Source organism: Emydura macquarii, unplaced genomic scaffold, assembly GCF_026122565.2.
Source record: "Emydura macquarii macquarii isolate MOO-44397 ecotype Brisbane River unplaced genomic scaffold, CSIRO-AGI_Emac_v2 contig_1483, whole genome shotgun sequence".
In the NCBI taxonomy this organism is placed as follows: Eukaryota; Metazoa; Chordata; order Testudines; family Chelidae; genus Emydura; species Emydura macquarii.
Window position 1 is genome coordinate 5,267,719 of NW_027131620.1, and position 19,122 is coordinate 5,286,840.

The 19,122-nt window shown below is 43.1% G+C and overlaps 1 protein-coding gene across 3 annotated transcripts in view; it reads left to right on the forward strand.

Annotated features, from left to right (window-relative positions):
* The window catches only part of NKAIN4 (sodium/potassium transporting ATPase interacting 4), a 73,993-nt gene extending 57,680 nt beyond the window's left edge, over window positions 1–16,313 (forward strand). The window contains exons 5-7 of one of the 3 annotated variants that reach the window (XM_067554096.1): window positions 5,464–5,524; window positions 9,188–9,272; window positions 13,921–14,306. In XM_067554096.1, the coding sequence (XP_067410197.1) occupies window positions 5,464–5,524; window positions 9,188–9,272; window positions 13,921–14,035 (261 nt within the window). In that variant the 3' untranslated portion in view covers window positions 14,036–14,306. Of the gene's footprint in view, window positions 1–5,463; window positions 5,525–9,187; window positions 9,273–13,920; window positions 14,307–15,477 lie in introns of those variants that run through there. The other 2 variants (XM_067554098.1, XM_067554099.1) reach the window with 2 other exon arrangements.
* Window positions 16,314–19,122: the final 2,809 nt, after the last annotated feature.

Below are 19,122 nucleotides of genomic sequence, written 5' to 3' on the forward strand. Positions count from 1 at the left end.
CTAATAGATCAAAACCCTGTAAATTCTTTTCCTGTCTCTTCCTCCTCTCCCTGCTGAGGGAAAAATCAAATTTCAACAAATCAGATCTATTCCAGTTTTAGCTGGAGGATTTTTTCATTAAGGCCTTTAGATATTTAACGGCAATTGAATAGTTTTTGTATTCTGCACCAAAGAAACATACAAACCCTTCCCAGTGTCCTTTTGTCCTGGGGCCTATTCACGGAGGGTTCTTCACTCTCCTTGAATTTCTCTAGCATCAAAGATGTGCTGGTTCTTTATGAGCAAAGCTGCTCTGTGGAACGTGTTCCAGCAGAAGTGCCCCTTTTCATAATTGTTGCCATCAAGTGGCCCGCCTTTCTTTCTCCCCATATCATCATGAGGTGGCATCACTGGTGTTTAATCCACTCCTTTCCTTGACTATCAGATTGAAAAGCATTCCTGAAGGGAAAGTAGCAATATATAATAGGAGCATATAATCTTGCATCCCTTTCTCTGTCAAGGACTAATATGACTGTAGGGCTTGCAATAAAAAGGGCTGAAGTGAGATCTCAGTGGTGTATGGGCTTTGAGCTAGCCTTCTAAACAGGAGTGAAATGCAGCCATGATCTTTGACCTCTCTCCTGATGCTTCTGAAATATAAGTGAACAACTGCTAACCATGGTGGGTCTCCTGATGTATATGCCTGCCCACTGAATTCCCTCCCATCAAACTTATTTCACACAACATTGTAAACAGTCTTGAGATGAACTGTGGTGTCTTTGAGGCTTTGTTCAGAGTGCCACACAAGCTTCTTTCTCCTAATTCGGAAATCCCAGAATTCCAGAGATGTTCCCCTGAACAGGCAAAAGCCTGGGTATTTTAACAGCATAGGAACCCCCGGCTGTCCAGTTAACAACATTATTAAAAACAGGGGATGTTTTTTACACTAAACTTTCAATTCTTTCAAAGGATTTATATTAATTTCACATTAAATGGAATAAATCCACCCCCCAATTCTCAAATTCTGTGAAGAAACAATCATCAATGAACCGATTGAAAAAGCTTTGAGCCTTTTGGAATTAACTCAGTACACATGCAAGCGGACTCTCTCACTGAAGCAGACTTGGTGATGGGATTTTTATTTCATCTCTATTGGCTTTTTTTTCCCCCCATTCATAATTCATGCATGAGGAACGACATAGTGAGGTCCCAGGAGTTCACTTTATCCCCGAAGTGATAGGTTTAATTATAGCTTAGTTCAGGCAACATGAAAATACAGTTCACATTTATAGTGGATGTCCCTCCTCCCTCATCTCCGGAAACTTTCCCATTCCAGCTGAGTGAGGAGGCTAATGTAACCTTTTTAGAGAAAACGGAAATAAGTCATTGAATAAACAGTAATTTACAACTGATGAAATCCATGCCACAAAGTCATGGGTTATAAGGTCAAAGCGGAGTAAATATGAAACACTAAACAGGTAATAATGAATCCAAGATTTCCTGAAACTCAATTGCTTAATCTATTGGGAAACAAGTGGGTACTAAATTTTTGCATAAATAATTAACTTACCCCAAAGCTGTTAAAACTAATATGAAGTCCAGGCTAACCCCATTAAAGGTCACAGCCTCTCAGGTGCCACTAAAATCACCATTGATTCTTGATTATTTTCATATTTCTTCCTCCCTCTGTCCTGAGTCTACTCTTGATGTTTCCCTGAATACAACAACCTTGAAACATTTTCTCACGAAACAAAGTCAGGGGAAACCAGAAACAGAAAAACAACTCAGGCCTCTGTGGATTTGGGATTAAGAGATCTGGTAAAGTTCACTTTGTCCCCTGTTTTGTTTGTTTGGGTTTGTTTTGTCTGCTATATGGGAAAAGGGTGTTTTGGTGGTGGGCGGGTGGGAGGTAAATTTATTTGCAAAATAAACTTCCTAGCTGACCTCAATACCTCTGAATTGTGGAACAAGTTTTTAGGAGGTTTAACAGGTTGACCCTAGTAGCCTGGCTTATATGAAGCATTTATGTGACTTCTACCTTTATGGTGCCAAGATAATTCATTCTCATTCTTAGTGCTGCCCAGGACCTCTCTGATACAAACCACAGGAGTGATAGGTTTAGATAAGGTTTACCTGTGTATGATATGTATGGAGTATATACACCATTAAGAATCAAGGTGGGCATGACTGTTAATCCCCAGTCCACAGCTGGTCAAGAACATGATGGGAATGTATGAGGATACAAGAAGACCTACCTGGAATCTCCTGTGAATCAGGACAAGCATTAAATATGCCATACCCATTCTTGGATGTTTTGGTGAATATCCAATGAGTTGACCTTATCATTATTATATTACACTAATCCATATGAAATACTAAGGGCAGGATTTTCAAAGCCCACTAAGGTCAGGCCATGTCTAAGAATGTGTGGGCAGGTGTGTATTTGTACTCTGAATCTGGAATTACATGAATGCACACACATCAGAGTTTTGTGTATGCAAACGGCCAGTGAGACATCTAACTGATCATTTTGTGTGCAAAGGTCAAATTTGCACACACAGGTTACATGTACACTACAAGCTGAGGGTGTGATTCCCAGCTCACTTAGATATACTCATGCTCGTTCTCACTGTGCTAGCACACTAAAAATAGTAGTGTAGCCGTGATACACAGTGAGCGACAACATGGGCTAGTGACCCCGGAGACAAACCCACCTTATTCACGCCTGAGCTCTCCGTTTCAGGGCTCAACCAAGAGATCCTAGCCCGAAAATGATGCCAGCACTCTGACTGCAGTCACCCAAAGCGTGAAGAGCACAGACCAGTGACATACTAGAGCAATGGTTTTCAAACTGGGGTACGCATACCCCTAGGGTACACGAGCAGTCGTCAGGGGGTATGCAAGAAAAATCCTGTAATGGCAGAGGGGGAATTTTATTTAGTAAGACATGGCAATCTAATAGGTCTATTATGACCCTATCTCAGATGAGGGTACGGGGTAGACTACAGTATTTGGAAAGGGGGATACAACCTAAAAAGTTTGAAAACCCACTGCAGTAGAGGGACCAATGGGAGGATCTTGCATGGAGAAATGCTCATACGCCATTTGGACTCCCTGCCCTCTAATAGCTATCCATATTGTCTAATTAAGTAAAGGGTTATGGCTTGCTGCCTTTATCAGCAACAGGGTCAGTCCCAGGTACATGTCTGTCCTTCAACGACCACAAATTAAAACAAGCAAATCAAAACAAAAACACCTCCCAAACAAAAAAGACTCTTGGTCGTCCCCCGTCCCCGTCCCCCCGTCCCCGTCCCCCCCCCCCGTTAATACAATACAAACGAAGCAAAGCAATCCGGAGAAAAGGCTAATTCATTCTGCTTCTCTCATATGCCTTCAATACACTGTAGTTAATGGAGACTAAGGGGTAAAATAGCCCTGTCTTGGAAACTGTGCCGCAGGAAAATCAGAGAGTGAAGCAAGCTGGCTTATCCATCTTTGCGGCGCTGTACTGTACCTCCATGGAACGAGTCAAGGCCCAAGAGAGCATGCTGGGAGAGTGGGGGGGGGGGGGGGGGCGGGGTGGGTTGTTGCATTTAACTTTTAATAGGGAGTTTAAAAGAAATACAAGGTTTGGTGGGGCTGTAAAAATTGTTTAGTTTCCTCCAACTGAGGTGTTTCTTGTCTTGAGAGAGCTGCAGCACACAAGCCTGTTTTATAATCCCACCGAAGAAATCTCATTATCCTGCCTTTGGTTTTCTGGTGTGATGTATTTTTCTGTCATATTAAAAATGAATGGACTCCACTTTCCAAGTCCTTTCATGCATCATTCTGTCTTCCCTGGGAGTGAGCCGTTGTTTGCCACATTCTAACTCTTGTTCGAGGGGATTGAGTTCCTGGTGGAAAACACATAATTATGGCTTACAATAACTTTAGTAACGCAGTTAGTGTCAGACAAGATCCTGCTGCACGGAGCGTTAGGAAAGACATAATACTGGGAGCAGAGGAGATGTTTGGTCAACAGAAAGCAGAGCAAAATAAAAATCTGCTGGACCAGGATCATGCAACGTTGCTAGGGCCAGATTCTTCCTTCCTTCCTCACGCTGGGTATTGCCTTGCTGGTGAACATGAGGACCACAGGGTCTGGCACTAATATTTTAGAGCTTCTATGAACTGTCCCCAGAGTGGGGAGCCATTGTGTGTGGGGGGTGGAGGGGTTAATTGTTTTGTGGTTCTGAGGTAATGGTCCAATTTAATTTTGAAATTTCAAGTCTGTTTTCGTATTTGACACCTGGCTCTAGGCAATGAGTGATGTGTAAACTGCACCAGGTCAGGAGCAGCTCCTGGAGGTACTGTGACTCCAGAGACACCCACGGAGTCACTATTCCTCCCCTGTTTCCTCACGGGAGATAGTAATTTAAAGCTGGCCTATACCATTTTATGAAGGATGGCACACCACCCGCTGGCTCAGTTCCTCTGGCCAGGGAGTAGAGGGAGGGGAGTCGAGATTCTGCCCATTTCCCATGCAAACTGCTTCTGGGAGGGAGTAAGTAACTCCAAATACTGCTGTGAACTGGACCCAAGGTCTGGGTAGCCCCAACAGGGCTTTAAGAGGGAAGGGGTTTCTTATTACTCCTTTTGCATGGGCATGGAGTCTGACTCTGCATTTTGCCCTAGGTTTTGCCACGGTTACTTCCAATCAGTTCTCCATTTCCAAGTCTAAGATGTTAGAAAGTTCAATGTCACTACATTTAAAACAGCCAAAGTATTGCTGCATTTATGGGTCATTTCAAAACTAATTGTCCATCTCATCTGCCTACAAAGCAAAACTGAACCGAGTCCCATTCTCCTGATGGATAATGCCAAGGTAGTTTATCTCTTCACCTACCCTCTAAAGGCCTGACTATCTCTATGGCTGAATCATCCTAATGAGTTCTCCTCCCCTTGCATCCTGTTCACTAGTGAAATGAGTATTCTTCCATGTATCTATTTGATTGCTATTGCAGAAGGGGTTGTATGAATGGGGCACTGTCTGGCACATTGCACTGGTACTTCTCTGGCATCCTCATAAAAAGAAATGTTTCCAGTCCTTAAGTGGAAGAAAACCTTCTAAATGTGACCTGAAGCAGTGCTGTCTGAGTCTTCAAACAGGCAGCCTGAAGCAATAGCTCTAGAAGCGGTGTGAACCTATAGTGTGAATGATTCATCTCAGTCAGGTGTTAACTCTGAAGCTGAGTGATTACAGTTTAATGGCAACATTGCTATGCTATTTCAGTACTAATTACGTTAGCAGAAGTATCCTGCTTCTCTGGGATTGTGGGTGGTGCTTTTGATTTTGGGCAAGAATTTAGGGAGAAATATGCCACCATAGTCTGACTCCTGCACTGCATACCTTACGGCAATTTTTACTGGGTTTCACCATTCCAGTGGTGGCTGTTGAAGACTGGCTGTAAAAGTGCTGAATGATTTCTTCTCTCTGTTTTCCAGCTGGTGGGCTTTGTCTATGCCTGTTATGTTGTCAGTGTTATAACAGAAGAAGAGGACAGCTGTAAGTATTCAACAACAGATTCTTTGGCAATGGTTTTTGTAAAACACTCTCTCTCAACAGTGTTGTCCCATGAACTGGTAGTGTACGCCTTCAGCCAGTGAATGAGAGAGAGGAAGATCAGAAGAAGTGAGGTGACATTTTCTTATCAATCTTCTTTCCATCTCACCACATAAACTGCATCACTGCAACACCTGCCTGACAAGGAAAAATGACATCTGCCATGAGATCCTCTGTCTTGAACTCCCATTGTCCTCTTCTCTGATTCTTTTAGCACAAAGGTCTGGCTTTTTGCACAATGGACCATGCTTGGGTATTAGAGAAAGAAACAGTAGGGCTGATTCTCCTCTTACACTAGTGTTGATCAAGAGTAATGCCATTGAAATCAGTGGAGTATCGACAGTGTAAACTTGGTGTAAGTGAATGGAGAATCAGGTCCAGTATGTTCAACTGAGCAGGAAGGCCATGCCCTGTGTACTTCATGATAGGAGCTCAGGACAAAGTAGAGGGCAACAATACTTACAAATAACTGAACTGAGCATTTAACTTGCAAAACAGAGATGGTCCTGTACCTGGATTGTAGAAAAGATGATTGAATTAACTCTCCTTGTGCTTGATATGCAATTCTCTTAGGTACTTTAGCATTCAATATTACAGTGCCAAAGGAAAGCCACTTTGATTATAAGGTCAGCTGGATTGACCCAGGTAAATACAGTCTTATCCTGTATTGCTTTGCACTTCCAAAACTCTCACTGAACCCCAGAGTTTTTGGTGCACAAAGATTGGGTCCATTGGTTCTAAATAGCTGTGTGCCTGGGATGTTCTCTTTAGAAGTGTGTTGCTTTGGGTTGCATCTAAGGACGAGATCCTCAGTTGGTGTGAGTCAGCATAGAGTTCAAATCAGTGGCTCAACACCAATTTACTCCAGCTGGGGATCTGTCCCAAAGGCTTTATATACCAGGATTACTTCTTTGAAACTTCTAGTCCTTCACATTGGTGTGAGACGCTTTGTCCTACAAGACTGGCTGCCAAGGATGTTTGTTGAAAAATAATGGGTTTGAATTAGATGTTAGAAGTTAAGTGAGAAAGTTTATTTCAAATGGATTAAATGAGATAACTAGTCTGTCTTGCCCTCTCTATTTCTCTCTCGCTTCCTGTGTGGTTGTATTGACCACAGTGGCTTTATTGATTACTGGCTTAGAGCTAGGCGAGCCGTTTAACAAAGGCCTATATTATAAGTAACAAAAAAACAATGTTTGCTCCATCATCTTTCCCCCTCCCCTCACCAAGAATGTCATCTATATACTTTACCCAAAGGGCTTTAAATTCAATGTTACTTTAAATATTGTTTTTAAAAAAAGTCACCAGAGCTTGTTTAAACACAATGGTTTGATCACAAGAAGCTATTACAAGCAGAATGAATTATTTAGAAATATACCATTGTTAATTTCAGAATTTTTAAAATTCTGCTCCATCCCAGTTTCTCAGACTCGGAGCTGAAATGCCAGCTTGAATAATTAACAATGACACACCATCAATATTTCACAGTCACAGCAGTAGATCCTTCCAGTGACCTGAACAAATTTGAACTGCATTTTAATTTTCTCTTCCATTTGTGGTTTCTTTTAAATGTTCCTTTGATATGCAGCATGAAGTAATTATAAGTGCTGAGACACATTAATCAGGAAATCAGTGCTAACGTGATTTTCATGAGAAAACACAGCAATGGGATCTGCTAACACTGGATTGTTTGCAAGAGTATTTTAGATGCGCTAATGCGCTGTAATATATGGATGGTAGCACCAATGAACTATGGTCAGGATTGTAGAAAGTAATTAGATTTTGGGTGCCTTAATTGTTAGATGCCCAACTTGAGACAACTTATTTTCAGAGAGTGGTCGATAGGCATTTTCAGAAAAACAGGCCTCTTCAATACCTCTGGAGTTGGACACCAAAAGCCGAGGCAACCAAAATCACTAGTCACTTTTACAAATCATGGCCAATTATTTTTTTGACGTTATCAGGTAAAATTTTGAAAAACAGCTAATTGACATTGGTGCCTAAATCTCATTTTCAAAGGTGACTTAGACAGGCAGGAGCCAAATTTTTAAAGATATTTTGAAATCAGTGAGAGTTAGGCATCTAAATTCCTTTAAAATGTGGCTCTCGGAGCCTAAGTATCATTGAAAGTCACTGGGATTCGGGTCCTATGTCACTTGGGTCTTTTCGAAAATTTTGCCTATATTCCAGTCATTCCAGTGTCACAACAGCTGTGTCCTGCTGTCTGTCAGAACAAACATTTCAATGGCTGCTGAGAAGTTCCATTTCTAAATATTTTAAAACATTTTGGTAATGTTTTTCATGCTTCTCTTTCTATTTTATGTTGTGTGTTGACAAAATATTTAATAAAATTACCAACAACCTTTAAAAATGTATAACTAACTCTTAAAAGAATAGTGCCACCTTCAGGAAAGAAAAATGGAATGGTTATATGGTTAATGAGAATGTCCAGAATTATATTTTTAAAATAATATGTTTGGAAGGGATCTGAACTTTCTTACTTCAGGGCGTAAGCCACATTCTAACTGATGGGGTTTAAGAAGAAACTTTCCTTATAGAGAGAATATTCTATAACTTCTTATACTACTTGGTAATTGTAATAGGAGATCAGATAATTGCACTGGGTGGAGCATATGTCTGATCCACTCTGACAGTCTCTTTGAGAATCTTCCTTAAGTGGAGCATCTACAAAATGTTCTAGGTTAGAATTGTCCAAGGAGCCCAAGCGTATTAGACACCCAAGTCCCAGTTAAATTTAATCGATTCCTTTGAAAATCCCAACCTTGAATCTTTAAATACATTGTTGGAGCCACATAGTCTAAAAATCTGATTGATTTTTAGAAGAAGCCCGAGAGATTCTCCCTGTCAAAGATCATCTGGAAAACTCTGATAATGGGCAGCAGGGAAATTATGTCAGAAAAAGTCCCTTGACTAGTTATATTGCCATGATTTGGGTGTTGGGGAAGGGAAGCATTTTAAATATTTTTATGGATTTTTATTAAAAAATCACATTAAAGAAATCTGAAAAACACCAGGTCAGGGGGTATTGCTGTAGTTTATAATAAACCAGCTGCTACTGTCACTGTTTGGTTGGGTTTTTGTTTTTTTTCCTACAAGCAAGCAAACACCCCTTGGGTACACAACCTTCAGGAGTATTGCTTGCCACCCACTTTCATGCAGACATCCACTCCTTTACCGTCCCGCAGAGTCTTTCTTTTAGCATATTTCTGAACGGCAGTATTGTCCGCCCGTGGCTGATGCGACGTGACACGGTGTGATGATGATTTAAAGTGGGGAGGGGTGACTCCTGGGTTCCCCACTCCCGTGTTTGAAAATTCTGCAGCAGCTGGAGTCCACCCACTGAACAGTTTCCTTTCCCAAGAGGTCTAGGTTGAGTGGTCTTTAGAGGCAGAGTTTTCCAGTCTCTGTTGGGCCCCGTGTACATAAATAAATGCTGAACGAAGGGCTGTTGGCGGTCACCTTTCCGTTCTTTGCACCATTTTGTGTTAAGTCATGCCACGCACCAGCTTTCCTGCCGCTATCCTTCCCATTCGCTTTTTTATTCATTTATTTATTTATTATTATTTGGGTTTTGATTTCTTTCAGTTGATTTCATTGGTGGATTTGATCCATTTCCTCTCTACCATGTCAATGAGAAACCCAGCAACCTTTTGTGCAAGCAGACGTATCTGTAAGTATTGGCTACTGTGCTAAGAAGCGTGTGGTGCCTCTCGGCTCAGTGGCTCAAGGTTGCTCCGTTTACTCTCTAACAGGCGGATTTCTCCAGCAGGTATTCCCTTGCCAGGGTTTGACGCTTGCCAGGGGCAGATCACTGGGAGGGGTGAGGTCAAGTCCTTTCAGCTTCAGAGTGCTGTTGGGTTCAAAGGTGTGAATGCTAGTGCTGCCACCCTTGGTTTATAACATGGCCTCATTACTGCCTCTCATCATGGAACAAATTCTAGTGCCACAGGCTAAACTTCAGTAAGAAAGGTTTGTGCAAGGCAACGACATGCAGCATTCCCTCCCCACACATGGAGGCAAGGTAGGGAGAACCTGCCCACCTATTAAAGCTGCATCTCCACTCTGCACCCAGCCAGTCGTAACACAGTGGTTTAATCCATTACATCTGTGCAGTTCTACCCACACTCCAGGCCTTTGCCAATCCTCCTCCCAGAAACCCTCTGCTCTCCCGTGGAATAACCTCCAAGAGACTTGGCTCCATGGCATGCAGAGGACACATGGTCTCCCTGTGTAGACTCTCCACTTCTCAGCCACCCTGTACAGTGGAAAGATGGCATTTCCACTGTGTTTGGGTGTTGGATGGTTTACATGCAGGATGATACAGGTTTGGCCCTATGAGTTCATTTGGTTGGAATTCGGTTTCCCATGGAAACAGTGGCTTTTACATACAGCGCATGTAATAGAGCTCAGGGGAAAGACAGTCATTTCACAACTCTTAATACAGATCCATTACTGAATTCTAACTCCTGCCCTCTGATAATCCCCATTTTGTTACAAGAGCTATTGTGCCGTCCACTTGAGAGCTGCCTCTTAATTAGATACTTAAATTTAAAGGCTAGTGTTATCCGTGTTAAGCAGCAATAGACATTGAATTTCTGTTACTCAGAACCTGCAGGAGACCCCCTCAGTGTGTGGAAACTGTTAAGGGAGGATGAATTTAGGTCTGATGCTATAGCATAGTTCTTCCAAAAAACAAAAGGTGAGGGAAGAGGTGGGGTTGGAAGGAGGAAACTGACCTTAAAATACATCGGGGTAAATGCATATGCCCAGGCACATTCAAGCTCACTGTGTCACTGCATTACAAGCCCAGGAGAACAGGTGAGTTTTGAAAAGGAGTTAAATTCTTCAGAACTAAGGGGCTTACTAGCCTTATTAGGATGGATGGTGCTGGAGATTAAATATCGATTTTTTTTTTCCCCCTCTCACTTTGTCATTGTGGGATGGGATTTTCCTATGTCGGTGGAAGCGACAGGCTTCCTGGGCAGCTCCTTGATTTACTGATCTGGTGCAGTGGAGGAAAACTGCACTTTTGGGGGGGGAAAAAATAGCAAGAGAGAGAGAGATTAGGCTGCTTTTCTCTTAAAAGTAGTTGTATGTTATGTGGATAGCAGACTTCACTTACCAGTGCCAGCTTCTTTCTCAGGCTGGTGCAGCATGGAGAGCCTCTGTGTAAGTTTTCTTACAAAACCCCGGTAGCGTAGAAAGCCCCTATTAAGGCGCAAGAGTAATTCCATCTCCATTCAATTTCCAATCCATGATCCTCATGCGGAGACTGTCCACAGTGGTAGTAATTAGCGTCAGTTGTGCTGTTTTAATTTGGGGCGTATGCAGTTAGCTACCAAACGCTGGGGAGACAGCACCCATATATTTCACAATAGCCACTAACTTGTAATGACTTTTGCTTACTGCCAGTCTGGGCTCTTACCCTTCCTTCACACACACCTAGCAGGAGGGGGAGGAGAAGGAGCTGGAACACAAAGAAGGAACCATTTCCATATACCAGGGGCGGCCAAACTTACCGACCCCCCGAGACCTTCCACCCCTCTGGCCAAAATCCCCTAGCCCCACCACCCTGCCCCAGGGCAGAAGCTCCAAGCTCCCCACTTCAGTCTGGTAGGCGGAGAATACAAGGGGTGGAGGGGACTCCATGTAACTGTAAAAGAGCCGCACGTGGGTCTTGAACCAGTTTGGCCGCCTCTGCCATATACTGATGCCAGAGCACCCTGTAATCTGGGATCAATGGGATCCTGTGCCTCTTCACTGGATTCTTTTCCTGGAAGAGCCATTATCTATAATCATTCTGTAATCATCTAATGGTTTCTTATTCACTGCTCAGGTATCGCATACCTTGCTTTGGATGGTGGACATCAGTAAACTTGTCTGCCTTCCTCCAGAATTAAAATTGAGTGGCAGTTAAGAAAGAGGAACACATGCTTTTTGGCTTATTTATTTTTTGGTGCATATTACTTGGGAGAAACCAAATTCCTTTTTATTGCTAGTCAGTTCAAAGCCCAGCCTGGATTTGTGTTTGCTGCTTTGCATGAAAGCACTCTAGCCTCACCCCAGCTTTCTCTCTAAGGGGATCACCCCCGTCTCATCCTCTCACTCTAATGGGATTACTCCCTTCATCCCAGCTTTACCTGCTGGGATCACAGACCTTCTGATCCTCCGAATGCTCCCTTTCTCTTAGCCTGTTGTACATCTTCTCCTCCATCTCTCTCTTTCCTGCCTCACTGAATATGCTCCTGAAGTTTCATAGAGTCTTAAAACCAGAAGGGATTATTAGAACATCTAGTCTGACCTCTTACATAATACAGGTCAGAGAAACTCACCCACTAATTTCTGCATCAAGCCCGTAATGTCTCTTTAAGCCATAACATATCTTTTAGAAAGGGACCCCAAATCTTGATCTAAAAACTTCAAATGAAGGAGAATCCATTATGGCCCTAAGTAATTTGCTCCAATGATTCATTGCCCTCTCTATTAAAAATGAGTGCCTCATTTCTAGTCTAAATTTGTCTAGCTTCAACTTTCAGTCATTGGATTTCATTATGCCTTTGTCTGCTACATTAAAGAGCCATCATCTAGTGGACAAGAAGCTGGATGTGAGTCGACAGTGTGCCCTTATTGCCAAGAAGGCTAATGGCAGATTGGGCTGCATTAGTAGGAGCATTGCCAGCAGACCCAGGGAAGTGATTATTCCCCTCTATTCAGCACTGGTGAGGCCGCATTTGGAGTATTGTGTCCAGTTTTGGGCCCCCTACTACAGAAAGGATGTGGACAAATTGGAGAGTACAGCGGAGGGCAACGGAAATGATTAGGAGGCTAGGGCACATGACTTATGAGGAGAGGATCAGGGAACTAGATGAGTTGTGTCTGTAGAAGAGAAGAATGAGGGGGGATTTGATAACGACCTTCAACTACCTGAAGGGGGTTCCAGGGAGGATGGAGCTAAGGAAGGTGGTGGAATCTCCATCCTTCAAGGTTTCTAAGGCCCGGCTTGATAAAGCCCTGGCTGGAATGATTTAGTTGAGGTTGGTCCTGCTTTGAGCAGGGTGTTGGACTAGATGAACTCCTGAAGTCCCTTCCCACCCTAATTTTCTTTGATTCTATGATTCACTACAAAATCTCTTCCCCATGTAGGCACTTGTACTCCTTGATCAAGTCACCCCTTAACCTTCTCTTGGATAAAATAAATAGATTGGGCGTCTTTTACTTGTGATTATAGGTTTCCAATTAGCAGAGAATATTCTTACAGACAACTACTAGTTGTTTGTTTAAAAACCCCACTGGCATACTGCATTGTTGCTTATAATTGTAATATTTAAATATGTTTAGTTAGCACCCCTTTGCCACACATACACAGCAACAAGTCTTTATAAATCTCTGCAGGTTGCAATGATTTCTATTTCAGACTGCATTGGCAATAAGGATTTCTTTTTTTTTTTGTGGGGTGAGGGTGTTTTTTATTAAGCTCCTGCTTTCGAACACAAACTGAATCAACAATGTGGAAAAATTATCACAAAGGTTTATTGTGAAAGTCAGCTGCCCTTAATCAATCTAATTGCTGCTTGCCAATCAAAGAACTGCACTAATTGTTAATGTTAATACTAATATGTTAATGAATGTGGATACAAGGCATGTTAGGACGGTTTTCAGTGTATGAGCATCTGGGTCAAAATATTAAAGAGCAGGATAACAAAGGAGTTATTGAAAAACTGAAAGCAACCCTCTCTCAGCGTGAGTCAGAGAGCATTCCCAGCCTAAGAAGTTTCCATGAATGAGGGATAGGAGGCTCAACAGTTTTATCCTTCATTAGCTAAGACAGAAATTCAGGTCATGTCTCTTTACAGCACTGTCTTCTTTGGGGCTCCTACAGAGCGGCTACTCTGCTGTGGCCCCCAGCTCTGGGCCATTTTACAGGACTTAAAAGCCAAGCTGCAAGCATTTTGTTCAACATACCTACTCCGTCAGGGATGTAACCTGAAACAATTTTTGCCACGTGGAACATGTGAAGTGCTCTTGTGATGCTGTTGAACAAACTCCTATGACTAAAGCTAATAGGCATTTAATACCATTAAGAACTCCAGTAGCTATTCTGCCCTCCAGACACTTGGAGATTTAGACCCATCATGTCACATTTCCATCTCTTCAGACCTGTTGTATCAGAGCCAATCCATTTTTATTTGTTTGAAAGAGACCATCCTTATCCTTTGAGTTTGGGTTTCAAAGGAAAGATCCCAAAGTGGAACCTCTGTTGAGCTACTCATTTTAGATCAAAACTCTCTCAAATTAATTTTGCATCATTTTGATCCTAGAAAATGTTCCCACGGTGGACTGGACCTGGGCTTGGGTTGGGTTTCCACAAAAGGTTCGCAACTGCTGAAGAACCTCTCTACAAACCTTGCCTGCGCTTGCCTGGTTCTATTATAACTGCAAAATCCCACTAGCTTTTCGAGTTTCAATTGTGAGCATTTAGCCCAGTTTTATGATTGTGGCATAAAAAAAATAAATTCTTTTTCTACATTTGCCATCTGTTTGGGTGCTAAAATTTAACCTCCTTCAAATCTAATCCAGTGGAACAGTCCACGGTATGTAAGTATGGCTGACAGGCAGCAGCTAGTTGTTTGCCAGTGAGGCAGCTCTTCCTTTCACATCTGGAGGGATAGGATTGCTCTACCTATCTCTGGCTGCGCGTGGGTAACCAGTCTCCAGAATGCTTTCTGATCAATCCCACCATGCTTCAGACAGTTCTCTAGTACTGAACGTGGCCACACGAACACTGACACCACAGGCAGTGCAGCATGCGAGGAACGGCTTACGGGAATGGAACCCATAAAACGTAGGTGTACTCCCTGAGTTAATACAGCACTGTACTAGGTCATAGATAAATGAGCACGTCTGCTTTATCACAGCTACACAAAAAAGGCAGTCATCACAACCCCAGAGGCCATTTTATATTGGCGGTTGCCCCAAGGTCCAAACTCAGATCCAGCTTCTAAAAAACACCCCAAATACACAAGGAGTATTTGCATCCACTGTTTTGGTTCAGGTCTTTCTTTAGTTTAAGTGCAAATTGGATCTGGATGCATCAGGTGATATTCTTTCCAGCTCTTAAGGCACTAGCTCCCTTCACCATACTGGGATCCAGGCAGTGTGCAATCGTGTTCCGCTCTGATCTAAAGCATTCAAAAATTCAGTTAGGAATTGTCTAATTGATTTGATTTTTGTTTCAAAGTCATTGTACCGTAGCTCCTGGTCGTTGCCTCTATCGTGAGTTTAATTGCAGAGGTTTCTTCAGGCATAACTTTTTGAAATTTCTACCTCTCACACGGACACGCATTTTTTCTTGCTGCACTTATATAACCTTAACATTTCACAAATGCAATTCATTACATTGAAGACTCAGGTGAGCTGGTAAGAGCCTGGCTCCGGAGGACTAGCACTTAGGGTTTGACATTCCTCCAGCTTTTCCAGCAAAGTCCTAGGGCCAAATTTTCAAAGCTATTTAGGCACCTACAGATACAGATAGGCATGGAGTGGGATTTTCAAAAATGCCTAGGAGCCTAATGCCCAATGATAGGAGTGAGGTGCAACGGTGCTTTTGAAAATACCACTAGGTGCCTAAGTATCTCTTAAAATAGCCCTAGTGGTGGAGAGAGTTGATTTTCAGAGCTTGCAAATTCTATGGGTGGACCACCCAGGGTCTGCTGCAGTCTACTGGCCGTGACTCCTGCAGAACACACACATATATGGGGTGCGCTACTAGAAGACAAAAATTAATCTGCTATTACTGGTTCAGTACTGTTTAAACTCTCTCATGCAAACTATTTCACCTTTGCTTTCTGAGCTGATAGATGTCCCCCTCTTCCCAGGCCTGCGTAAGTGAGGAAGATCCACAAGCTTGATAAACCTTGCACCCAGCAACCCAAGGTGCTGCAAGACATGAAGCCACCCTCGACCTGCATCGGTGGCAGAGGAAACAGGACAATGAAATCCATTCCACTTGAGTTTTTTTACACAATGAATGTGCATTGATGAATGGCTGCTAGGTTTGTTTTCATTCTGTGAGTGTCCTGATGAACCATTAGTACCGTGGCCTGGCTTGCAGTTATGGGACAGGCTGGCAGGCTTTGCTGAGCTGAACAAGTCCAAGGGGAGCCCTTCACTCTCTCTGGAGCAGCTGAGTTGAACAGCTGGGAACTTCTTCCTTCCACCATGGATCTGTAAAGAATAAAGTCCCGCAGAGCCTTGTTGTTCAGGCTTTAACAGTTTTGTAGTTTACTTTTCTTTTTTAAATGGACAAAAAGCCCCCAACACAATCTCGTCCCCTCCCTACCTCTGTGGGACTAGCTGCATTTACTGAGACGGTTGTTTTGTGTTTTTAGCATTTTTAGAGAAGTTAGCGAGCTTCCCCTCTCCCCCCATGCTTCCCTTTCTCCTTCTCCACCCCTTGTAACTTAAGGATTTGTCCACAGAGCGAGTGGACCCTGATTTCAGTCATTCATGGCCCAGTCACTAGGGCAGCTGTACTGATGGAACATCCTAATGTTGACAGGCAAAGTCATGATTTGCTCCTAGTACAACTTAGCCCACTTTCAAGGATGTGAAAGCCACACCAGGGCCCATAGGAGCTTACAGCAGCCATGGCTGTGTACACTAAGCTTACAGTGCTGCTTCTGCAGCAGAGAGAGGCTAAGGCCCAGCCCTTCACACATTAGAGACCTCTTGTGCCAGACCCACAAGGCAGACCAATTTGCTCCAGGAGAGGCCTGAGCCAAGAGGTCCATGAGGGCATTTGTGGAGGAGAAGAATTTTATTTAAGGGGGTAGGGAAAAGACAGAGAGGTTATATATCATTGTAATTAAATTGCATCATGGCCCACAGTAACTGGAAATAAATACAATAACCATCTGCTGGAGTAAGGTATTTTTGTTGGTTTTTTAAAGCAGCTGCCTTTCCTAACCACGTAAGGATCAAGCTCTGAGAAGGAATCCAACGGCAGAGCAAGGTAGTCGTCAGCTACAGTGATCATAACCTGACCCATCAACTTATTTCACTCTTATGACCTGAGTGCAATGCTAGATCTCATTGTTTAAGAGCAGTTCAGCAAGACAATCTGCTTTTTTTTTTGTACAGAGGTCAAATCAGTGAGTTTTAAGAGCCTTTAAAGAAGTGAAGCCTGCATGAGGGGGAGTTACTGGTTTCTGTTTCACTGACTTAGAACATCACTTGTTAAGAAGATTATAGAGATAATAAAGTTAAGATGGACCTTCTTCCCCTCCCCCCAGAAGCAGGTGTAGCGTTAGCAGGAGAATGAATGCTAGCAGGAAATACAGGGGGTCTGCACTAACCCCCACCTCTGGTACATCTACATGGCAGATGGGAGCCTGCTTCCCACTCCAGGTGGACTGATTTGGGCTGGCATGCTAAAAATAGCAGTGCAGATGTCGTGGGTCAGGTTCCTCAGCTCAGCCAACCCCCTTCCTCTGTGCTCAAGGGGCTAGACTGAGTCTGCACCACATCTGCAATGTCCACAGTGCTACTTTTAACACAAGAGCGTGAGCCCTCCTTGTGCCAGGTCCCCTCCCAGCAGCAGCGTAGACCTACCCTTCGCTATCCAGTAGCATTTAGAGACCAGATGCTATCTTCAGGTCAATGACCATAGCGGCCCTGAAATTAAGGATGCCCTAGAGGACATTCCCCATCAGTGCAAGATCAAGTTCTACAACAAAGGGAACTGTTGTGCCTAGAGATCTGAAACAGGGCTGACTTTCTTTGAGTCGTTTCATTGTTGAGGAAGAAAGCAATTCCCTCTCTGTGAATAGATGGTTTCATTGGATGTGCTGGGTAATTATCCCATCCCCCACCTTGGTCCACATTTTGCCACTGCTATTAGCTCTGATTCATAGCAAAAGGAAAGCCACTGGGCAGTTTAACAATATGCACCAAGTAGACAGTGCAGTGAGTCTGGGCCCTAGGCTGAAATTATTGATCATTTCTTCCTCCAGCACCTCTTCCTGTGTTCAATGCTTTTCTCCATCAGGTTTTTTCCCTGAGTCAATTGAGAGGCTGATGTTCCTTGAAAAATATTTTATCAGTATTTTACCTTACAGCAGGGAAAAAAAAAAGCTGTTTTTCTAATTAGTCATCTCCCCCCCCCCCTTCCCCTTCAGGAGGCAGTGGCTCAGTCTGGTATGAAAGACGCACTCTAGACTTTTAGCCCTACCCCCTTCTCTCTCCAGGCATGCTCTAACTGAAAGAAGAGGCCATAGTTTTAATGAAGCATCTCTCAGGAGACAGCAACTAAAAGAATTTGCTAGAAGTGGGTGGGGAAGGTATTGCTATCAGTTTTGAACAGCTGGCATGTTGAACTAATCTCATGCATTTGCTCAGTAGAGAGCTAGTGTAGATTGCATCTTGGATGTGGGGGGGGAGGAAAAGGGGGCAGAGAGTCATTTTCCAAATCTGAGTGCTTTCACCTCCCCAGGCCCCAATGAGGGATCCTGTGTGACTGGTAAAGTGAGGAACACCCCTCCCCCCACACACACACACCTCAAATAAATGCTAGGGGATCCCTTCTAGAGTTAGGGACTCAGCATCATGGATTCTTAATTCCCAATCTCAGTTTTCAACAAGAAAGTGAGGACAATTGTGAGGGATGTCACTCACTTTAGTTCCAGCATGAAGTACCCTTGAGAGGTAGGTTTACAGCAGGGGCCCTGAGGAATGGACAGAGCTGGAGTATTTGAATTTTGCTGACTTGGGCCCTGTCACCACAGGCCAACAGGCAAGCTACTAGGGACCATATTTTATACCTTATGATAGAAATCAGTGGAGGCCAATCATTAACAAAGGCACAAAAATCCCTTCCAGTTTCTGGTGCACCAATTCCATGCATTGTATTCCCATGCAATACTCTTATTTTGCTACCATAGGAAACTACATTCCACTCTCTTCTGTTGTGTTAGAGGAATGAAGAGCAGCTGAATGTTTTAAGCAGATGGGTCTTGATGTAGTTGGTTTAATGGGGCCCTCTGCTGGCTAAAAGCAATTTCACAAACTACTAAAATCCACAAGTCTTTTGCCCTGAATTTGTAAAGGGACATATACTGGTGTGAAGAACAGTGCGCGAACCTAGGCAGCGCAGCAGCCTTTCACAGCTGAAAGAAACAGCCTACACTGGATTAACTTTACAAGCAAGATTTCTTGCAGGATCTCAGTTTGTATCCTAATTATAGCCACAGTTAAGAACACCATGATCCTCCTAATTATACAACAAAATAAGCCAAGTTCTGAACTGAAGCTGGTTCTTACTCCTGGATAGTTTTTAAGTCAGTTTCAAGGTTTGAAATGTTTCTTTTCAGATTAATACGACTGTTTAAACGAGGCACAACCCCCAGGTTAATTAACAATTCCTATTTGAGTCATCATGGGTTTGTAATGAAAATGCAAACAGCCTTGTAAGTACAGATGTTCACCTCTCTTCTTTGGTAGTACTGAAATCTACGCATACCCCT